We start from the raw sequence: 24,031 nt of genomic DNA on the forward strand, positions 1-24,031 counted from the left end.
TCATTATGTGAAGTGCAGTCATTGTTTATTTAGATGTTCAATAAACCAGACAACACAGTGAATCCTTAAAAATAGGAAAGCAATTTGTGGAAAAAACCCTGTTTTGCTTACCCATCTGCGGTAGACATGATCCCCGGACCCATAACGGCGAGAGGTCACGGTCGTGTAGCGGCACGGACAGGAAGTGGCGGGCGGGGTTAAAGCCCATCTGGATATAGAGGCCACGCCCCGGCAGCACGCCCGGGGAAACAAGGGGACTGCAGATCAGGCTCGGGTGATTGAAGTACGCTTAAATGTAAAGAATAATATTGCATTAATTTAAGTCCGAAGTGTATGTTTAGAAAAGGAGGAAAATATAATAGCAATTAAGACCAAGCCCCAATTTCTCTAAACTTCTTAAGCTTAACAGGCTTAAGTCGCTTATTTCAATTAGCCAAAATACATACTGAAAATGGATTTTGATAAATGATAAATGGTTTATTCTGATAATCACAGATTATTCCTAAATAATTTCTAAAAATTCTTAAAGAAGTAGTAAAAATAGTGAGATAAGCTTAATCCTGTTATAAGGGACTAAAGAAGTTTCGAGAAATTGGGGCCTGGGCAAAAAAGAATAAGAACACTACAAAACGTAAGGACGGGTTTGGGTGAAAGAGGAAAATAATTGAAAAAATTCAGGTTAGTATTCTTAAACTTTTACATTCAGTTACATAATTATATTATACAACGATTCATTATAAATAAAGAAAAATATTCCATTTGCTCATTGACCCCTACCACGGCAACTTTTTCAAAACAGTACTCTGTATTTTGTGCCTTGCGAGGAATAAGACGCAACAAATCCCTTCAGAGAAAAGCATGTTAAACGCAGAAGGGGTCGACTGGTCTTTATATACACATATTCTCCATCAACACGGAGACCTGAGTATGCAAATCCGCATATAATCAAGTACAGCGACGTTCTACGAACGCACTTCCGCCTACAGCGGAACGTTACATTTCTTTCCCCTCCTAGAAGACTCGTACGAACGGGAAGGTTACATTTCTTTCCCCTCCTAGAAGAATTGCACGAACGGGAACGTTACATTTTTAACATAGCATAACATATATATTTACTAAAGAACAAAATAAATGTACGTGCTGCGCTCAACAGTTTCTTGGTGTACTTTACATGCTAACACGACAGCCGACAACACGTTATTCACTTATAATCTTATTTGTTTGGCATTGTTTCATCCTTAAGGTAAATATCCATTGTTTAAGATTTATTAGACCTGACAGAACGTCTGCGAACTATATCTACCAAGGGGAAACATTTGAGAAATGTATGCTTAGCTTTCTTGAAATAACTTTTTTTTAACCCTGGGGCTGTATTTATAAAGCATCTTAGTGAACTTTTTCAACTCAGTGAAAAAAAATCAAACACGAGCTTAAAGAAAACTAATACTGATTTTACACCAAAAATATAAACAGGGATCAATACATCAGTAAAATTATATACTTCAATAGATCAATAAATTTATCATATAAAAGTAGCCTTGTCATTAATGTTGAGTGTGTTACCCTATTTGCTTGAATTATTAATTGCATTTACTTACACGAACATATCTCCACCCCTCTGGGTCTGTATAGTATGTATTTGTTATTAATTGCAACGCTACCACAAACATGTTATTAAAGTGTCAAACAGTAAGTTTCATTCACTTGTCATGGCTACCGTTTTGAAAGAGTCATCGTATTCCATTACGGAAGAAGCAAACTATGAATTATGGACAGCTACGCAAACGCATAAAAAGCCATGGGAGAGGTTACTTTTGCACATCGAAATGAGATTCATGTTGGAACAAGTTTGAATATTTATGCAAAAAGCTACAGAAGTTGAGTTCTCCTAAACTATTTTAATTCACCAGTAAACTCTTGTTTGGCTGACCCAACATTAAATGATAACGTTATATTCATGCATGTACGGTATTTCTGTGCGGTTGTGTATGTATGCATGTACGGTATGTCTGTGTTGTTGTGTATGTATGCATGTACGGTATGTCTGTGTTGTTGTGTATGTATGCATGTACGGTATGTCTGTGTTGTTGTGTATGTATGCATGTACGGTATGTCTGTGTTGTTGTGTATGTATGCATGTACGGTATGTCTGTGTTGTTGTGTATGTATGCATGTACGGTATGTCTGTGTTGTTGTGTATGTATGCATGTACGGTATGTCTGTGTTGTTGTGTATGTATGCATGTACGGTATGTCTGTGTTGTTGTGTATGTATGCATGTACGGTATGTCTGTGTTGTTGTGTATGTATGCATGTACGGTATGTCTGTGTTGTTGTGTATGTATGCATGTACGGTATTTCTGTGCGGTTGTGTATGTATGCATGTACGGTATGTCTGTGTTGTTGTGTATGTATGCATGTACGGTATTTCTGTGCGGTTGTGTATGTATGCATGTACGGTATTTCTGTGTGGTTGTGTATGTATGCATGTACGGTATTTCTGTGCGGTTGTGTATGTATGCATGTACGGTATGTCTGTGTTGTTGTGTATGTATGCATGTACGGTATGTCTGTGTTGTTGTGTATGTATGCATGTACGGTATGTCTGTGTTGTTGTGTATGTATGCATGTACGGTATGTCTGTGTTGTTGTGTATGTATGCATGTACGGTATGTCTGTGTTGTTGTGTATGTATGCATGTACGGTATGTCTGTGTTGTTGTGTATGTATGCATGTACGGTATGTCTGTGTTGTTGTGTATGTATGCATGTATGGTATTTCTGTGCGGTTGTGTATGTATGCATGTACGGTATGTCTGTGTTGTTGTGTATGTATGCATGTACGGTATGTCTGTGTTGTTGTGTATGTATGCATGTACGGTATTTCTGTGCGGTTGTGTATGTATGCATGTACGGTATGTCTGTGTTGTTGTGTATGTATGCATGTACGGTATGTCTGTGTTGTTGTGGGTTGTGTGTCTCACGTTAGTGTCTGTTACGCCTTAGCCTTGTGCCTTTTGTCACATGCATATGTATTTTAAATTCAGTACTTCATTTTTTAATCTTCTAGTTTCATTGTAAGATGACATAGATTCATTAAAGTAAACTATGCTTTCCCCTATGATGTTTTTTATTAGAATTTGTTTCGAATGTTCTATAATTTCCTATAATTTCCATGTATAGAAGTTTTCTTACAATAAACAAGAATCTTACAGAATTTGAGAGAAAGTTTTGGAGGAGTTTTTGTAATATGTTCTACAACATTCTAGTTTGGTTTATGAGAGCAAAGTTCTCAGATCTTGGTTCTTTGGTGTAACGTTTTCTTTACAAGTTTCACCATTGCTAGAAGATTTCTCAAATCTTGAATGTAATTATTCTGAGAGGATTACATTACAGTCTTTTATGGGAATTATTCTGAAAGTGTTGTTGGATTTAAACATTGCTCAGACAGAGTGTTATCATAATAAACAGGATTAGTGAAGATATGTTTGGGCATTTTTATTCAAGGTTTTTTTAAAATTGCTTATTTAAAATTGCTTTCATAAAAAGTAAATGAAAAAAATGTTGCTTAAGGTTTGTTGCTGGTTTCTCTTTCTCTGTTGCGTTAGGTAGTTGTAACGTTTTAAATAGGGTCATCGTCAAATATTTTACTTATTGGCTTGTCCAGATCGTTACAGCTCGGCCTTCTCAGGCAAGCTTCGGGGTGGACCACGGTAATACGAAATGTGATGAGACCACCGGCGATTAACTCAATTACCATAACGCTAATTAGACTCATTCGATTATGTTAAAAATGTATTCAAATAGACACGATTTTCATTCGTGTCTATATTACGGTTTTGAGAAACTTCAAATAAAGTTAAAATATAAATAATTTGATACTTCTCCTCCCTAAAACATTCAAAATGTCCCTGACAGTTGAAATACATACAACACGTTTTCAATTATGGCGCCGGAATGTTGAACTATTTTTAAAGACCCGTACTACTTACGAGGTCAATTATGTTGGATAATAGTCGAGGTGTTCCGATTGAGATTGTCCCTGCAGGTTCGGGTGAGTTCCGTGCCTGGATAAAACTTACCAGTGACGGTATAGTGCTGACTACCTCGACCGTCGGAGAACGCCTTTAGGACAGGGGGCATCACCTCCACCGGTGGCAAGGAAATGGTCTCGTTTTGAGAGTTATAGCCTCGCTGGCCAATGGGTAACCGGAACTGGAATTAAACGCGCAGTGTTAATTTAATATTTCATCGTGCATTGTCATAACACCAATGTTAGGCTCATTTAAGCATGTAATCCGTATCCTCAAATTTAGGTTCATTGAAGCATGTAATCCGTATCCTCAAATTTAGGTTCATTGAAGCGTGTAATCCGTATCCTCAAATTTAGGTTCATTGAAGCATGTAATCCGTATCCTCAAATTTAGGTTCATTGAAGCATGTAATCCGTATCCTCAAATTTAGGCTCATTAAAGCATGTAATATCCGTATCCTCAAATTTAAGTTCAATGAAGCATGCCTTGCTCGTATCCTAAAACTGTTTGTATTAAAACTAAAAACAAAATGTTTGGTTTTCAATGTAACTCGGAGATAACTGAATGTATTTATGAATCATTTTGTGAATATATTTCTTCTTTTTTTAAGTTAAAAATACTTTGTTTTGAAAACCATGCTTGCTAGCAGCTAGTTTTTGGTTTACTTCATCGCCTCCAAACTCATGCTTACCCCGATCTAAATAATAGTGTACTTACATTCGGAACTCCTCGGCCATTTTTATCTAAAACAACCTCGGATGTATTTGGACGGTTTACATACCCAGAAAGTGGTACGTTAAAGTCCGCTGCTAGTAGATCGCGTAGTAATTTTATTTAGCAGTTAAACTTTATGATTTTACTCTTGGGAATCTTTATTATTTTTGCAATAATACTCTTCATTGGCAATCAATTTAAACTTAGATCAATAAATACAACTCTAAAACATTACATTTATTTAATGATATAATTAAAAAAATACGAACTACTTCAACTGATGTATTGGCATACATCCGAGGTTGTTCTCGATAAAAATGGCCGCTGAGCTCCGAATGAGTGTACTTATTCATACATGTTGCGGAAAGCGTGCGGCTGAGTTAGTTTTAAGTATTCACTAACCGTGACAAGACGGTCACCCCCACCATTTACAAATGCTGATATGTTCATACATATGTGTTCGTTTTGTAGTTTTGTGTCACTATATATAATTTGTGCTGGCTTGCTTCTTATGCTTTTAAACCGGATCTTTGTAAAATGTTGTTCCTGTAGGTTTAAAAAACACCAACATCAAAACAACGACATACCCTGGACTGAACTCCAGCTAGAGCACCGTTGAGATCGTAGATAGGCATTGCCTTGGTATTGTCCCCTCGCGAAAACATGAAGCCATGGTAGTAGTCCGCTGTAATATAGGAAACAATAATTACAGCCCGAGAACAGTGGAGAGACTTACGTCATGCAATCGAAAAAAGGGGCATAACTCATATCGTCAATTATTACAGCCACAGTTTGTACCATGTTGTACATGTGTGCTCTGTCTCTGGCAACATGAGCGTTAAGTTTCAATTGAATACCTCATATGGTGTTTGGGTTATTGCCAAAATCAAATTGTTTGGCCGTCATCGGCAACGCGGCCAAGGCTTTGCCAAAACAGCGAAAAAAGCTTAAATGCTTATACATGAACAAAATGCTTGGTTTGTTGGCGCCTTATATCATTTAAAAGTTTAATTATTATTTTTCTGGTTACTGATGCAGTCTGTGGGTAAATAAAGCGTTTTTGAATGAAATTGATCGAAAAAGAAATAATACTGACATTATAAGATCACATACATGTATTTCTTATATTCACTAATGTATTCAAGTTTGCAGATTTATGATGGATGACATGCAAATGGTTTAAATTATATTGTCAGATGTGTTTTGATTTTCTTAAAATGTCCAGAAATTCCCAAACACACAGCGTAAAAACTCCTTCACACGTTTGTTTAGTTAACAACGAATGCCGTAAAATGATTGCTCAAGGACATCCTTTCTTCCATATCCCTCACCAAATAACGGTCGTAATTCAGCCGGGTTCTGGAAAACTGTGGTGGTAAATTTTATTGAATTTACAGGGTCTCCGAGTCTTTCAGTATTGTGATTGACTCCTAGAATTCAAACAAAAGTTTCACCAAGACAACCAGAAAAATACAATTGTCCGGGAAAACCTTGGCGTGTAATGCGTTTTTACACCTTGCTTACAGCTATCAAATTTGCAAGTGATCTTGAAGGGCTCTCGTGTTATAAAACATTTGACAATAGATTTATCAAATGGGTTTTTGCGCCTGCATTCCGACGTTTTCATTTCCGACTCAGAGAAACATTCAATTAAATAAAAAAAGGGTTAGAAAAGCACACCATTACCTTTCAGACAACAAAGGGGATTTACGATTAGTTCTCTCCAAGGCGTATAAATGTGTCCCGAAGACACATATTGACACAATAGCGCAATTCTGTGCATCACTGACGACGACTTAATTTCAATTTATGTCACCCTAATTTTCTTTCCAGTTTGATCCCTATTGTTCTCGGGTGTCACAAAAGCTTAAATAATTCCGAGCGTTCCTGTAAAACCAATATTTCCAGAGAGAAAAAATAGCAAATCCCCTGGTGAGTTGCATTAGGCGTTAAGCCCGGGAATCACTGTGCCTTGAGGTCAGTCCCATAATGGGACATTGTCAAAGAGCTTATACAAAGGCAATTCTAGTCGTGGTTCTTACTTTTCCTTCGTTATTTATGACTATTTGTGAGTGCCATTCGCGTGGTGGACATCATTTATATGTAGCACATTAACCCTGAATCTTAGCTTAAATCATTCGAGATAATAGATCAAGATAAAGAAAAAAATGCTTTCATTAAGTCAATGAAAGGTCGCTTGCAGTCCATTGTTCCATCTTTTTGTCCATTAAATTTGATAGTATTTTAAACCATTTTTCACATAATTTTTTTTTTATATGATACTGGTCCTTGTAGTTGCTAACAAAATTTCGGAGCGCAGCATATGTTTCCCATAATATCTACTTAAAATTCAGGAAAAAAAGAGATGAGCTTTGCCCAGTATGACAATATCTGATTCTATATAGAATCACTATGATTACAGGAAACGACTTAGAGTTTAGTTTTTATAACATTGATTTCGTGCATTATCCCACAATTAGAACACTTAACGCATGTCTGGTCTTACTTTTCGTATTTAGTAAGTCCAATTTTACGCGTTTTCACAGAGAGGTATTTTAACGTATGCGATAATGGAAACCAGACTTGAGTGCCGGCGGACCCCCAAAATGGCGCCCCCATTGCGAGGCGTAAAAGCCCTTACAGGAAACGGAAATGGGTAATTTTCGTCTATAATCAGCGCCCGCCACATCAATATATAGATTGCGTTCCTGATACTCAAATACATTATATAAATGGAGATGTCACGAACAAAAGGTGATTATTGCAAATTTGTTATAGTATACCTTTGAATCACCATGAATTAAAGTCCTCGCATTTGGACATACTACTCTGGTAGTTTTTTAATTGTGATGCCTTGCGTTTGTAAAATATAAAACCGTTGTCTTGTCAGCTTACGTTTCCAAATATAATACAATATAGCTCCAACATGTCCTCATATACGCTCTCCCGTAAAAAGAAGGTCGTGTAATGATGTTAGATTGCAATATCGCTAAGTTTGTTTAAGATGTGTCAGTTAAAAGACCACTTAGACATGTTAGAGGACACAACCCAATTATCTCTGTTTTATTTTTCCTTGAACTAGATGTACGCTTTCTTGGCTTGGCATGTTGTCCTATTGGCTAACAAGAACGTATCCTCCATCACCTCTAGCATTGCTCGTTTCGTCGTAACATAATTATGTCGCTTTTGGTGCAGACAATCCAGATAAAAATGCGAACAACGGTATATTACACCACAAGATAAAAGAATAAAAGCACAAATTGATCAAACCTTTAAAATGCGTACATTGGTTCTGAAATGCGTTTTGTTTGTTCGGCACATTTTTTATAAAGAAAACAAAATGAACATTAATACAATAATCAATATAATTGTGATGGGTGTTTAGTTCCATCTTGGCTAGTCTGGGTGCTGTTACTGCCAAAGACACGTTGGAGAAACACACTATCCAGGTCCTTAGTGTCTCGGGACAAAACAAGTGGAATTTGAGACCAAAATGATGAGAATTATATTTAAATGAGCTATTTTCAGGCCCGTCAGAGCATTAGAGAGATACGTGGTCCTCGACATTCAACCTCTTTTTCTTTTTCTTCTCTGGTGAAGGATTGCATTGCTAAACCTTTTTCGGTGGAGATTATCTTTTCCTTGTTATGGAAACTGTCTGCGGCGAGCGTCTGGGGCAAAGAGTTCATGTTTTCTTTGGGTATCAATGTCTATCATTATACACGTCAACAGTGGTAGATTAACCTATATTGCTAATATAATCATTCTCTTTCTAAGTAAAATACTCGATTCTTAGGCTGGTATATGTTATGGAATGTTGATTTGTATGTTATCATAGATAAATTCAGATTCAGTATGCTACCAATAACAGACGTTCGAACGCAAAGATTGCCTTGAATGTTTTGATAGCTATATGTGTACAACATTCTAATAATTTATTCTCATTGGAGACACGACTCGTTTCGTAGAGTATTGTCTCTACAAGGAAACTTCAAATCGTAAAAGGGATATGTGTGTTATTAAAAGTAATATTGTACTGATACCTAACGTATATAACGTTAACAGACAGATGTAAATACCATTGTGCAACCCTTGTCTATAATACCTTAATGGAATGGCCACGAGGTATGTCTGAATTGCTAATCTTTGCAAATAATGAACACTTTTCTCTAAGATCAAATTCAAAGCAAGATTTAGTTTTAATGAAAACACCGCGAACTAACTATTAAATGGATTATTTTTCGTATTACAGTATGAAGGTTTGGAATATTATTCTCGGTGAAATACGAAATGTGAAAATGTTAACTACATTTAAGCATAAATACAAAGTGCACCTCTTGAAATGTGTCATTAGTAACAAAAAGGTATATTATCTTTTCACTATGTTAAAGATAGAAATAACTTGTTTTATAAATGGTTGTGATTTATTGAGTGTCTGTCGGCGTGTACATGATGTATGTTGAAATGACTAAAATTGTTATATTAATTAAACATGATTTGTACAGAATAATTATTTTCTATACATCCATAGTTCAGAATAATTCTTGTATACGACTGCAGGGGGTCCAACGTGAAATGTGTTCGCCGAATTTTAAGTTAGGGAAATTGTGTGAAGCCGAATAAAATGGCGGCGTTGAAAGGAATTTCGGTGTTTCAAGGATGTATTTTCACCTGGTAAGTAAGTTATATCACCTTTCTCGCAATATAAATACGCCTACCCGGAGACCACACGTGTAAGCGTCTCTCGGTTTTTTAACCTATGTTTCTAGAGGCCTTTAAAAAAAAGTTATTGAATGTATAAGCTGAACGATTGATTGTTTAAAAAGTGAAAATAGAAAATTGCGTGACTTGAAACTGTGTTTTCGGCCCAAGTTTACCATTCTTGTACCTGTTTTAGCAATTTGTTATTGAATATTTGCATTATTTATCTTTTCGACCGCTACTGCACTTACATGGGTATTATACGGCCGCCTTTTCATGTTTAAACACCTTTTATGTTGGGCGACGAAGTTTTATGCAGATTTTGTGTGAAGCAGAATCAGAATAAGCCTGCTTTAAAGCTGCATTTTCACAGATTAAACGGTTTGACAACTTTTTGATTTAAGTCCTGGAACGAGCCGTTTTTGCGAAAATCCATGGAAACCCGCTATATAAGACTGCCGACAAAAAATATATTTAAATTAAAAAATGTATGTTTTATGCAAAAAAAAAAAAATTGTTAGTAACGGTTTAAGCTATAAAACATTAATTTTCAAACAGAAATATGAAAATCTGCGATCCGATCTTTTGTCAGCAATCTTTTATCATTGATTTGCAGATATTTACGCAAAAATGTTCTTTTTCCAAGACAAAAAATAAAAAAAGTTGTAAAATGGTAAATCTGTGAGAGGGCAGCTTTAAAGTGATATTGCTAATGGGTTATACATTCCACTATCTATAATCCTGCATTGATAAGAATACCATATACTTTTAACAAATTATTTTAGACCAGGTTAGACAACATAAATATCAGTACATTTCAGTGAAAGTAAGTCATTGTGCTTTATTATTATATCATAACATTTATTTCATACATATATTTTGTTATTTAGCGTTGTACCCAAAGATCCATTGCAAGACAACTGCATGCCGGGGTTGTGGGGTTGGGTATGGGTATGGGTAGACTTCAACTGCTTAAAAACGTCTTTCGTTGGTAAGATAAAATCATACTGATTATATTGCATTCTATTGCGGGACGTTCGTGTTACATCAAGAGTTCTTACATTTATTTACCGAGTAATAATTTGATTTCCGAGTTCATATAGATGAATTGCTGTAATACTATACAAGTAATTTTGCATAGCAAATACACGGTATGTTCAAATTTCCTTTTGTTATAATTATTAACATGTGTTACAGCTCATGTCTTAATTAAACTTTTATTGACGCAGGTATATTCTGATTCTGCTTTACACAAAATCTGCATGAAACTTCGTCGCCCAACATAAAAGGTGTTTAAACATGAAAAAATCGGCCGTATAATACCCATGTAAGTGCAGTAGCGGTCGAAAAGGTAAATAATGCAAATATTCAATAACAAATTGCTAAAACAGGTACAAGAATGGTAAACTTGGGCCGAAAACACAGTTTCAAGTCACGCAATTTTCTATTTTCACTTTTTAAACAATCAATCGTTCAGCTTATACATTCCATAACTTTTTTGTAAAGGCCTCTAGAAACATAGGTTAAAAAACCGAGAGACGCTTACACGTGTGGTCTCCGGGTAGGCGTATTTATATTGCGAGAAAGGTGATATAATTTACTTACCAGGTGAAAATACATCCTTGAAACACCGAAATTCCTTTCAATGCCGCCATTTTATTCGGCTTCACACAATTTCCCTAACTTAAAATTCGGCGAACACATTTCACGTTGGACCCCCTGGACTGTATAAGTGCAATGCAGATGAGTTACTAATTGCATTGTGTTTCTTTTATTGTTGTTTTTTCTTCATAGAAAATATTTTTCGCATTGTAAATATGATGTTGTTATGGTTGAACCTGTAATTATGTCTTAATGTGTATATACCTTCTCTAAATGAATATATTATTATAATTATAAGCATACTGTATATTTAAATGTCTGTTGAAGATGAATTATCCTGTTTTGCTTTTTGTCGCCATTGATGGCACTCGTGCGTTATAACCGATTTCTAGAAGAGAGGGAGACTGACAGTTTAATAAAACACAACTTCTTTTTCCATACGTATTTCTGCTTTCTGACATTAATACTCGAAATGAACGGTCTTTTTACTCTCGTCTTATCATATATTTTTCAGACAGGCAAAGATTGCGGTACTTTATTTCTGGCAAACGGCAATACAGACTAGTCATTGATTGTTCTTAAGCCCGCATAGCTCTGGCAACCAGCAACACTGACTAGTCCTTGATTGTCCCTAAGCCAGGGCAGAGGCAGTACGCGAATGACATACAAACTTGCGGACAGCCTGTTGTCAAACGTCGAAACAGACTTGAGGAGAGACTGTACACAAACGGCAAGACAAACAACAGAGGAAGGAAGACAAACAGCAATACGAACTAGAGGAAACTGTAGACAAGCGGCAATATAGAGTTGATGAGACTGTAGACAAACGACAAAACAAACTAGATCAGACAGTAGATAAGTGGCAAAACAAACTAGACGAGACAGTAGATAAGTAGCAATACAAACTAGAGGAGACTGTAGACAAACGGCAATACAAACTAGAGGAGACTGTACACAAGCGGCAAAACAAACTAGAGGAGACTGTAGATAAAGGGCAATACAAATAAGAGTAAACTGTAGACAAACAGCAAAACAAACTAAAGGAGATTGTAGACAAACGACAATACAAACTAGAGCAGACTGTAGACAAACGGCAATACAAACTAGAGCAGACTGTAAACAAACTGCAATACAAACTAGGAGAGACTGTAGACAAACTGCAATGCAAACTAGGAGAGACTGTAAACAAACTGCAATACACACTAGAGGAGACTGTAGACAAACGGCAATACAAACTAGAGGAGACTGTCGACAAACGGCAATACAAACTAGAGGAGACAGTCGACAAACGGCAAGACAAACTAGAGGAGACTGTCGACAAACGACAATACAAACTAGAGGAGACTGTCGACAAACGACAATACAAACTAGAGGAGACTGTAGACAAGCGGCAATACAAACTAGAGGAGACTGTAGACAAGCGGCAATTTACACTAGAGGAGACTGTAGACAAGCGGCAATACACACTAGAGGAGACTGTCGACAAACGGCAATACAAACTAGAGGAGACTGTAGACAAACGGCAATACAAACTAGAGGAGACTGTAGACAAGCGGCAATACAAACTAGAGGAGACTGTAGACAAACGACAATACAAAATAGGAGAGACTGTAGACAAGCGACAATACAAACTAGAGGAGACTGTAGACAAGCGGCAATACAAACTAGAGGAGACTGTAGACAAACGACAATAAAAACTAGAAGAGACTGTAGACAAACGGCAATACAAACTAGAGGAGACTGTAGACAAACGGCAATACAAACTAGAGGAGACTGTCGACAAACGGCAATACAAACTAGAGGAGACTGTCGACAAACTGCAATACAAACTAGAGGAGACTGTCGACAAACTGCAATACAAACTAGAGGAGACTGTAGACAAACGACAATACAAACTAGAGGAGACTGTCGACAAACGGCAATACAAACTAGAGGAGACTGTCGACAAACGGCAATACAAACTAGAGGAGACTGTAGACAAACGGCAATACACACTAGAGGAGACTGTAGACAAACGACAATAAAAACTAGAGGAGACTGTCGACAAACGGCAATTAAAACTAGAGGAGACTGTCGACAAACGGCAATACAAACTAGAGGAGACAGTAGACAAGCGGCAATACACACTAGAGGAGACTGTAGACAAGCGGCAATACAAACTAGAGGAGACTGTCGACAAACGGCAATACAAACTAGAGGAGACAGTAGACAAACGGCAATACAAACTAGAGGACACTGTAGACACACGATACTACAATCTAGAGGTGACATTGCAGCTAACGAAATAACATGCTGCTAGTTGATTTGTATGCGACAAGACAAACATGTTAAGACAATAATTATTATATTATCCCATCCTATAGTTCTCATATTTTCTAAAGGGTCAAGCAATGCATGTCGGTTGGGTTACACGCAAATCGTTTTAAGAATATTGACTGATGTTTTTTTCTTGTCGTTGTTTGTTTTCAGAAGAGAAGTCCTGAAATTTAGACTCTCTCAGATAAGCTGCAGGATTCTCATAGCTACACGGACTAGAAAACTAAGCGTATCGTCGTCCGCTAAATGCTGGTGTTAAAGTTCAATAATTATTGAAGGACATAATTTTCTTCAAAAGCCCGGACAAAGTGACGGGCGTAATTCAGTCTGGTTCTTTAAAACTGTGAGGATAAATTCTATTAAATTACAGGACAAAGAAGCTTTCAGGAGTACGGTTGTCTGATCTGGACGAAACATGTCTTGAGACCACACAACATTTCACCCAGACAGACAGCAAACCAAATTGTTGGTAAAAACTGTGGCGTGTAATGCGTTTTTACACCTTACAAACAGCAATCAAATTAGCAAGACATCTTCGAAAGCCCTTGTGTAAGAAAGATTTGACACCAGAGTTTTAAAATGAGGTTTTGCGCCTTATCCTCGATTGTTTTTCGTCCCGGAGTTGTATACAATAACCGAAACAATATCTCAGAATAAAAACACGCTACCTTTTATCAAAGAAGTCTTTGGTGTCTCTCCGTAAATGTATACAAGTGTTCTGGGTAGCACCTAGTTACACAATAGCGCAATTCTGCGAATTCCTGATGACTGATATTTTCATTTACGCCAATCATCTGTCTAGGCCTAAGCCTGAGGATTCACAAACTACGCCGTGAGGACAGCCCCACAATGGAACAGTGTCAAAGAACTTAATATACAAGGGCAATTCTAGTCTTGATTCTTATATTTCTTCGTTATTTATTACATTTTGTGAGTGCCATTCGCATGGTGGACATCATTTTAATGTGCGCTATGTTAAGCCTGTATTTCAGCTTATATCATTCGAGATAATTAATCCACATAGGGGGAAATTGCTTCCATTAAGTCACTGAACGGTCGCTGGCGGTACATTGATCAACATTAAGGGTATTCATACTGGTTGTCTCTTAAATTAAAAATAAATAAATAGTTTAATATCCACTCACAGTGGAGGCCAAATAGGCTACACTATATAACACATTTCTGAACATTTTGAAAAATAAACAGTTATAGGTAAGATGGTTAGGAATAAAATAGAATTTTTTAATATGAAGATAAAAACAACAAAAAAGAGAAAAAATGATGGCAGCAGGATTATGGGCTTGTAGTCAGCTACCTGAACGATTTCGAACTGAGGACGTATTAGATACATTTCCCGAATTGCGACATAATTGATCAACATTTTACGTTGTGTTTTGATTTTGTTGTTTTTTTGTAGTTTTTTTCTCAAGTAAGTTGAACTATTGAACATACATAGAATAAATTCATCTTACTTTTGTTATGGGAAGTGTTCAAGAAGCCTAATTCCATATGATATTATTTTTTTCACTTCTGACTATCAAAAAATGATCTCGTATTTTCGAAAGCCTATTCTTACGTTATTATAACCCTGAGAGCTACTTTTAGAAATGTATGTGATGATAAAAATTAGATCTTAGTGTACCGGCGGACACCGGAGTTGGCGTCCCCCATTGTGAGACGTAATAACCACCGCAGGAAACGGAAATGGGTAATTTTCGCCTAGAATTACCGACCTCCGCGACCAAAATATAGGTAGAGTTCCTTGTAATTTACTACTTTGGGAGAAGGATGGAATTTGTCACGGAAAGGAGAGACTTGCGCAGACTTGTAAGGAGATACCTCGTAATATATGCATTTGAGAACTGTAATTTCGGATGACTAACTGGTAGCTTATAAAATATCGATACACCGAGTTGGTAAAAGTCCAATGAATTATCAGTCGGCAAGATAATGGTTAAAATATAATATAATTATAGTCTATATGAATTAGCAATGTCATAAAAATAATCAAAAAAAAAGGATAAATAAAAGAATGATGTTGATAAATTTTAGTTCCACAAAATCCACATTCCAGTATTGCGTGACTTTTGCTGCACGGATTCTGAATAAGACAAACAATGAAAACACAGCCATAATCCATTTCAACATTAAACAAGAAAACGTAATTATACTGAAGTATGCGTGCATCGGATTTTGAAATGAATGCAAAGTCCGTCTTGTTTGCTTCGAACATGTTTGTACTGAACCCATAATGAACATCAATATTTCAATTGTGATCGCTCCTCAGTTCCGTCTAGGATTCTTTGGCCGGTGCCACTGCCAGACACACAATGGCCTTACAGACATTTCCAGGTCCTTGAGTGTCTCAAGGCAAATGAGTTTTCGAGAACAAAGTGAAGTTTGAGGCGAAAATGATGAGAATTCTATTTAAATCAGCTATTTTCAGGAATGTCGAAACAGTATAAAAATACATAGCCATGGCCATCTAGTTTTTTTGACCGCTTGTGATGATTGCATTTTTTTTTTAAATCTTTGGGCATTTCAATAAAAATGTTATTATCCGTTTCTTATAACGGAAACTGTGCCACGAATTTCATCTTGGCGTCAGAAGCAGAAGTTCTATGTATTCATTGGGCATCAATGTCTTTTGAACGTATGTCAGCAGTGATGGATTAGCCTCTTTTACTTATATCCATATCTAGTTCTTATAAAAAATATTTGTTACTTGGGCTGATATAGTTTATGGAATGCTGGTTGGTATTGAGTATCATTGTACAAATCGTTAAGGTTCATTAGAGGAAAGTCCTTAGGCTTAACTGATATATTGAAATTACTTCACGATTTACTTGATGTAAAGAATTCTGAAATGGTAAACCGTCCTTATCTTCGATGGAAAATGGCCGAGTCGTTCCGATTTCAAACGGCACTGCAGATTACAGGAGACTGTTGACAAACAAATGGATATTAACGCTGACTTTCAAGGGTCAAAAAATACTTGCAATGACAATTATTATAATATCAGCACATTCCATATTAATTACTAATGGGTTAAAACATGATTGTCGGTAATGAATTACAAGCAAATGGTTTTAAGAATATTTGCAGATGTGTTTTTATGACAAATTGTCCAGGAACTTTGGCTAAAAGATTCCTTTAAATACAAATACATTAACTCGGTATTCGATTATTTATAAACATCGTATTATCTCTCTCTCTCTTCAATTCTAGTGATAAAATAATGATTGTTTAAATGAAAAAACCCTCTCACATCAGCACAAGATTGTCGTAGTTCAGGCTGATTCTCGTAAAGTGTGATGGTATTTTTTTATTAATTTCGAGGACACGTCATTATTTAAAAAAAAAACGTTAGAAGGCAAACAAAATGTTTTGTAAAGGAAACTGTTACGCGTTATAGTGCGTTGTTACAAAAAAACAAGTAATTTTTGAAAGTCTTTGGGTTAAATACTTGACATTATTTTTTCGAATGTTTCCTGCTTCCATCCTGAACAAAATATTTTCCAGTCCTATCTAAAACTCCTTACAAATCGACTTAATACACAGTATGTTACAGTCCTCACTATCGTCATCCCTGTACTATATATTGAGCTATCTGAAACTGTACATATATTTTTGTCGCTCAAAAATTGACGCGGCGGCCGATAAATGTAAGCGAGAATTACTAATTTCCGTTTCCTGTGGCGGCTATTACGTCCCGCAATGGGGGACGCTAGCTCCGTGGTCTAACGGCGCTCACGTCGAAAATCCATCATGGCCTTGATTTCTAAAAGCATCTCTAAGGGATCTAAATTGCAGAAAATTAGCCTAAATGAATACAAAAACTAGACCTAATGTACATAAAGTGTTCCAGTAGTGGGAATATATAAGGCATCAATATATTTTTTTATTGGGCCAGTAAATTGTTTCCTGCAATAAATGTAATTCCAGAATTTATTGCTGAAAGATAAATCTATGTAAATAACGGTTCATAAAGAAACGCTTTGCTTACCCTCGTGATTAAAGTAAACAATATTCAGTGTAAAACACTGAAGCAACAGTTTCCAAATTTATGTTGGACATTTAAATATTTATTTGACTAAACAGACGTAAAGCAAAGACACCCTAATGTTGGTCACCTACCATGGCCGTTTGAGAGGCTTATAAAAGGAAACTCTCCCTTACATATCTGAATTAATTATCTTCATTTATAAAACCTATGATTCGGGTTTAACGCGCTGTATAAAATTATGTCCACCACGCCAATTGCACTCATAAAAAGTCAATAATATCGGAGAAGAGTAGAAATCAGGACTAGAATTGCCATTGTATAATCTCTTTGACAATCTGTCACTGTAGGTTGATCTCAATATTTATGCAAAAAGCTACAGAAACATGCTCGGTAGCAAAACGTTTAAACATAAACCCGGTTTAGTGGCAATGGTCAAACGCCAAAGACATAGAACACAAAATCAAAAACAAGAAAGATAGAACAGCACAAAACTCTACAAACAGCACAGTGCATAAATACTATATATATATTTAAAAATAATTGGTATGTTTATCAAAAATTGTTAGATACCGCCTTGGAACGCAGGCGCAGTGAATCCCGGGCTTAACGCCTTATAGAGCCCGTGGGGTTTAGTTTATTGATTTACTGGGACTCCATGACACCCGAAAACAACAGGGATCAAACTGGACATACAATTAGGGTGACATAAATTGAACTTTAACCCCCGGTATAGCATAGAATCGCTTACTGTGTTACAACATGGTATTTGGGGCAAGACGAGACCTGAAGAGAGAGTTCATAACGTATTATTATTATTATTATTATTATTATTATTATTATTATTATTATTATTATTATTATTATCATTATTATTACTATTATCATTATTACTATTATTATTATTATCATTATTATTATTATTATTATTATTATTATTATTATTATTATTATTATTATTATTATTATATGAACGTAATTGGGCTGGTGAAGTACGCGTGGAGTCCGTCGGACTCCACACACTTTGACCAGCCCAATTGCGTTCATATCCCGATAATGACATTAACCCCGCAATTCATTCCTTAAATAAATATGTGTTAAAGGGGCTCGCTCATATTTTGGCTCCAAAATAGTTTTCAAATAATATGCATCTGAAAACACTTCTTTGATATTTGTTTTACTATTGTTACTAGAATTGCAGAAAACATACAATAAAAGTATAAACAAATCCTGGTAAATTAGAAAAACGATACCTTAACCACTCGCACACAGATACTCTAATTAATCCGATGTATATTTAAACCTATATCACTTTACTTTGAAATAAAAAAAAACCCGTTAATGGACATTTTACAAACTATGAACGAGCCAAGAAAACTGAACGCATATCCGTTTAGGCAAATTAAGACAAAGGTGTGCTTTTCCCGAGTTCTGTTTTGTCTTGAATTGAATGCACAACGAGGCAAAATTAAGAAATATTTCAGAAAAGAGCTGCAAAACCCCATTTGATAAAGCTATTGTCAAATTGTTCATGGCACAAGGGCATACCAACATCACTTGAAATGTTGATTGTTTTTAGAAAGGTGTAAAAATGCATTACAAGTCACATTTCCCCCGGACAATTGAAGATTAACGCTTCTCTTCGGGAAATATTTTCCCCGGACAATTGGAGATTAACGCTTCTCTTCGGGAAACATTTTAGTGATTTCTTGACTTTTTCCTTGGAATGTCAATCGTAATACCGGCGAGTTTTTGTAATTTTATAAAAATGAAACATCACAGTTTTTGAAACTGCGCGGAATTACGATGCATTCCTGTGCGAGTTTCAGACGAAAATAAACCTTTGAACATTCATGACTTATATGCTGTTGACAAACAAATGGATATTAACGCTGACTTTCAAGGGACAAAAAATACTTGCAATGACAATTATTATAATATCAGCACATTCCATATTAATTACTAATGGGTTAAAACATGATTGTCGGTAATGAATTACAAGCAAATGGTTTTAAGAATATTTGCAGATGTGTTTTTATGACAAATTGTGCAGGAACTTCGGCTAAAAGATTCCTTTAAATACAAATACATTAACTCGGTATTCGATTATTTATAAACATCGTATTATCTCTCTTTTTTCAATTCTAGTGATAAAATAATGATTGTTTAAATGAAAAAAAAACCCTCTCACATCAGCACAAGATTGTCGTAGTTCAGGCTGATTCTCGTAAAGTGTGATGGTATTTTTTTTATTAATTTCGAGGACACGTCATTATTTAAAAAAAAAAACGTTAAAAAGGCAAACAAAATGTTTTGTAAAGGAAACTGTTACGCGTTATAGTGCGTTGTTACAAAAAAACAAGTAATTTTTGAAAGTCTTTGGGTTAAATACTTGACATTATTTTTTCGAATGTTTCTTGCTTCCATCCTGAACAAAATATTTTTCCAGTCCTATCTAAAACTCCTTACAAATCGACTTTAACCACAGTATGTTACAGTCCTCACTATCGTCATCCCTGTACTATATATTGAGCTATCTGAAACTGTACATATATTTTTGTCGCTCAGGAATTGACGCGGCGGCCGATAAATGTAAGCGAGAATTACTAATTTCCGTTTCCTGTGGCGGCTATTACGTCCCGCAATGGGGGACGCTAGCTCCGTGGTCTAACGGCGCTCACGTCGAAAATCCATCATGGCCTTGATTTCTAAAAGCATCTCTAAGGGATCTAAATTGCAGAAAAATAGCCTAAATGAATACAAAAACTAGACCTAATGTACATAAAGTGTTCCAGTAGTGGGAATATATAAGGCATCAATATATTTTTATTGGGCCAGTAAATTGTTTCCTGCAATAAATGTAATTCCAGAATTTATTGCTGAAAGATAAATCTATGTAAATAACGGTTCATAAAGAAACACTTTGCTTACCCTCGTGATTAAAGTAAACAATATTCAGTGTAAAACACTGAAGCAACAGTTTCCAAATTTATGTTGGACATTTAAATATTCATTTGACTAAACAGACGTAAAGCAAAGACACCCTAATGTTGGTCACCTAAAATGGCCGTTTCAGAGGCTTATAAAAGGAAACTCTCCCTTACATATCTGAATTAATTATCTTCATTTATAAAACCTATGATTCGGGTTTAACGCGCTGTATAAAATTATGTCCACCACGCCAATTGCACTCATAAAAAGTCAAAAATATCGGAGAAGAGTAGAAATCAGGACTAGAATTGCCATTGTATAATCTCTTTGACAATCTGTCACTGTAGGTTGATCTCAATATTTATGCAAAAAGCTACAGAAACATGCTCGGTAGCAAAACGTTTAAACATAAACCCGGTTTAGTGGCAATGGGTAAACGCCAAAGACATAGAACACAAAATCAAAAACAAGAAAGATAGAACAGCACAAAACTCTACAAACAGCACAGTGCATAAATACTATATATATTTAAAAATAATTGGTATGTTTATCAAAAAATTGTTAGGTACCGCCTTGGAACGCAGGCGCAGTGAATCCCGGGCTTAACGCCTTATAGAGCCCGTGGGGTTTAGTTTATTGATTTACTGGGACTCCATGACACCCGAAAACAACAGGGATCAAACTGGACATACAATTAGGGTGACATAAATTGAACTTTAACCCCCGGTATAGCATAGAATCGCTTACTGTGATACAACATGGTATTTGGGGCAAGACGAGACCTGAAGAGAGAGTTCATAACGTATTATTATTATTATTATTATTATTATTATTATTATTATTATTATCATTATTATTATTATTATTTTATGAACGTAGTTGGGCTGGTGAAGTACGCGTGGAGTCCGTCGGACTCCACACACTTTGACCAGCCCAATTGCGTTCATATCCCGATAATGACATTAACCCCGCAATTCATTCCTTAAATAAATATGTGTTAAAGGGGCTCGCTCATATTTTGGCTCCAAAATAGTTTTCAAATAATATGCATCTGAAAACACTTCTTTGATATTTGTTTTACTATTGTTACTAGAATTGCAGAAAACATACATTAAAAGTATAAACAAATCCTGGTAAATTAGAAAAACGATCCTAAACCACTCGCACACAGATACTCTAATTAATCCGATGTATATTTAAACCTTTATCACATTACTTCGAAATAAAATAAAAACGTTAATGGACATTTTACAAACTATGAACGAGCCAAGAAAACTGAACGCATATCCGTTTAGGCAAATTAAGACAAAGGTGTGCTTTTCCCGAGTTCTGTTTTGTCTTGAATTGAATGCACAACGAGGCAAAATTAAGAAATTTTTCAGAAAAGAGCTGCAAAACCCCATTTGATAAAGCTATTGTCAAATTGTTCATGGCACAAGGGCATACCAACATCACTTGAACTGTTGATTGTTTTTAGAAAGGTGTAAAAATGCATTACAAGTCACATTTCCCCCGGACAATTGAAGATTAACGCTTCTCTTCGGGAAACATTTTAGTGATTTCTTGACTTTTTCCTTCGAATGTCAATCGTAATACCGGCGAGTTTTTGTAATTCTATAAAAATGAAACATCACAGTTTTTGAAACTGCGCGGAATTACGATGCATTCCTGTGCGAGTTTCAGACGAAAATAAATCTTTGAACATTCATGACTTATATGCCAACAATTGAAAGAGAGTGATAAGGAAGTTGTTATCTTTTTATATATGGGAATATCCTAACTGAAGTGAAATCTCTGAAATTTGAGGACATTTAGCGACAGAAAGCATATCTGTCAATATTCTTAAAACCATTTGCATGTCATCCATTACCGACATGCATTTTTAACACATTAGTAAATATGAGAAATACGGAATATGTTGAAATTACAATAATTGCCACGCTTTGTCTCTTGCAAATCAGCATTCATCCCCATGAATTTTTCGACTGCCTCTGAGATGCCGTTGGCAAGAACGGCAAGTCGAAGCTTTACTTTTCAAAAGGATTTTTTTTTATTTTACCTATCAACTATCAGCTATGATAACGTTAAAGTATATATATTTATCATACTCAATAATAGTAAATATAATACTGAAATAATGTCCAATTTTTTATCTCCTGTAAGAGTTTCAGCTACTACTGAGTATGGCCAGTTTCTGTTTTCCTGTTTTCAGAAAAAGCAAGGACCAAATAGCCATATACAGTATACTGTTTTTAGGTTCGTAAAACAGGTAGAGAAGTTAAATTAAAAAAGTTAGCAAGATTGAAGTTAGAAGAGTTATTACCAGAACTCCTTCCTTTTAAAGCTTCCATACATGATTAAAATAATTAATTAGATTTCGCATACGTTTTTGAATACTTAACCGTATGGCATTTATAATACAACAGTGATTGGCAGTATACTGATTTTGCATATACAAATATGAAACGAGCGGCCAAAGGCTGAAAGCTTTTTTAATCAGAACTACATTGACTGTATAAGTATTACAGGCTAATCTATCACTGTTGACGTGTGTAGGAAAGCCATGGATACCCAAAGAAAACATGAACGCTTTGCTTCAGACGCTTGGCTAAAAGCCCTGGAACAGTTTCCATAATAGGAAACCAAAAGTGACACTTTCATCGAAACACCTAAGTTATAAGGAAAATTCAAACGTCACAAGAATGGTTAAATAACTGAATTGTCAAAACCATGAATCGCCTGTACGGTTCCTTCGTTCCCGAGAATAACTCATTTAAATAGGATTCTCATCATCCAGGTCTCAAATTTCACTTCGTTCTGAAACTCATTTGCCTTGCGACACTAAGGACCTGAAAATGTCTGTAAGGCCATTGTGTCTCTGGCAGTAACACCGGCCAAAGAATCCGACACGGAACTAGGAAGCCATCAAAATGTTAAAATATGGATGTTCATTCTTTAACAAAAATGGTTGAAATTATGAAGATCGACTTTGTATGAAGTTTAACCACGGCTTCACGCATTTAAGAGCATTACTATGTTTCTTTTCTCTTGGGTATTGGGATGGAATATACCGTCATTATTCTTATTGGTTTGTCTCATTATAATTATCATTAACAAAAGACACGCAGTAGTGTTATGACTACATAGGACCATAACAAGGCTCACAAGAATCAACCACCTTATCATCACTGTTTGTGAATAAACTTCAATCACCGGCAGTCAATTTGTTCCGCCTTAATGACGCTATCAGGCAGTATTTTTCAACTCTTCAAAGCGTTTCGTTCGTCGTTCTTACGATTTAATTGCCCGTTATAAAAACTGTACTTATATGGATGCTTCGTGGGGCTAACCTCTTTAGTAGTTAGCATTATGCAATGTAATACGCAAAATCGCTGACGGTTGCAGATTTTTCTTTGATTGACGGGCCATAGATGTTATGCCTAAACCGAAATTCTTCTGGTGGTTCTTGGCAGAGCAAAACCTCAATCATTCAATGCTCCAAAACCTTAATCTGCTAAGTTCATTCGCGAACAGTAGTATCAAGAAAAATGTCGAATTTAGACGTACAAAATACGTATACTTATAATATATGTATATATAGTATAACTTGATACAATTGGGAAACTCTTACGTGTAATGCGTTTTTACACATTAATAGAGGTTTTCAAAAATTAATAGGTTATTAAATATTTGACAAAGAATTATCGAATGTTTGCTTGCTGCTTTCATCCT

The 24,031-nt window shown here is 35.7% G+C and overlaps 1 protein-coding gene across 1 annotated transcript in view; it reads right to left on the minus strand.

The window, feature by feature from the left end:
- The window catches only part of LOC128230050 (uncharacterized), a 44,808-nt gene that overhangs the window by 7,826 nt on the left and 12,951 nt on the right, over positions 1-24,031 (minus strand). Inside the window, exons 3-5 of the mRNA XM_052942036.1 lie at positions 5,334-5,431; positions 4,081-4,213; positions 112-288 (exon numbers count right to left, since the gene is read on the minus strand). Coding sequence (XP_052797996.1) covers positions 112-288; positions 4,081-4,213; positions 5,334-5,431 — 408 coding nt within the window. The remainder of the gene's footprint in view (positions 1-111; positions 289-4,080; positions 4,214-5,333; positions 5,432-24,031) is intronic.

Source organism: Mya arenaria, chromosome 4 (genome assembly GCF_026914265.1).
Source record: "Mya arenaria isolate MELC-2E11 chromosome 4, ASM2691426v1".
NCBI classification, from domain to species: Eukaryota; Metazoa; Mollusca; class Bivalvia; order Myida; family Myidae; genus Mya; species Mya arenaria.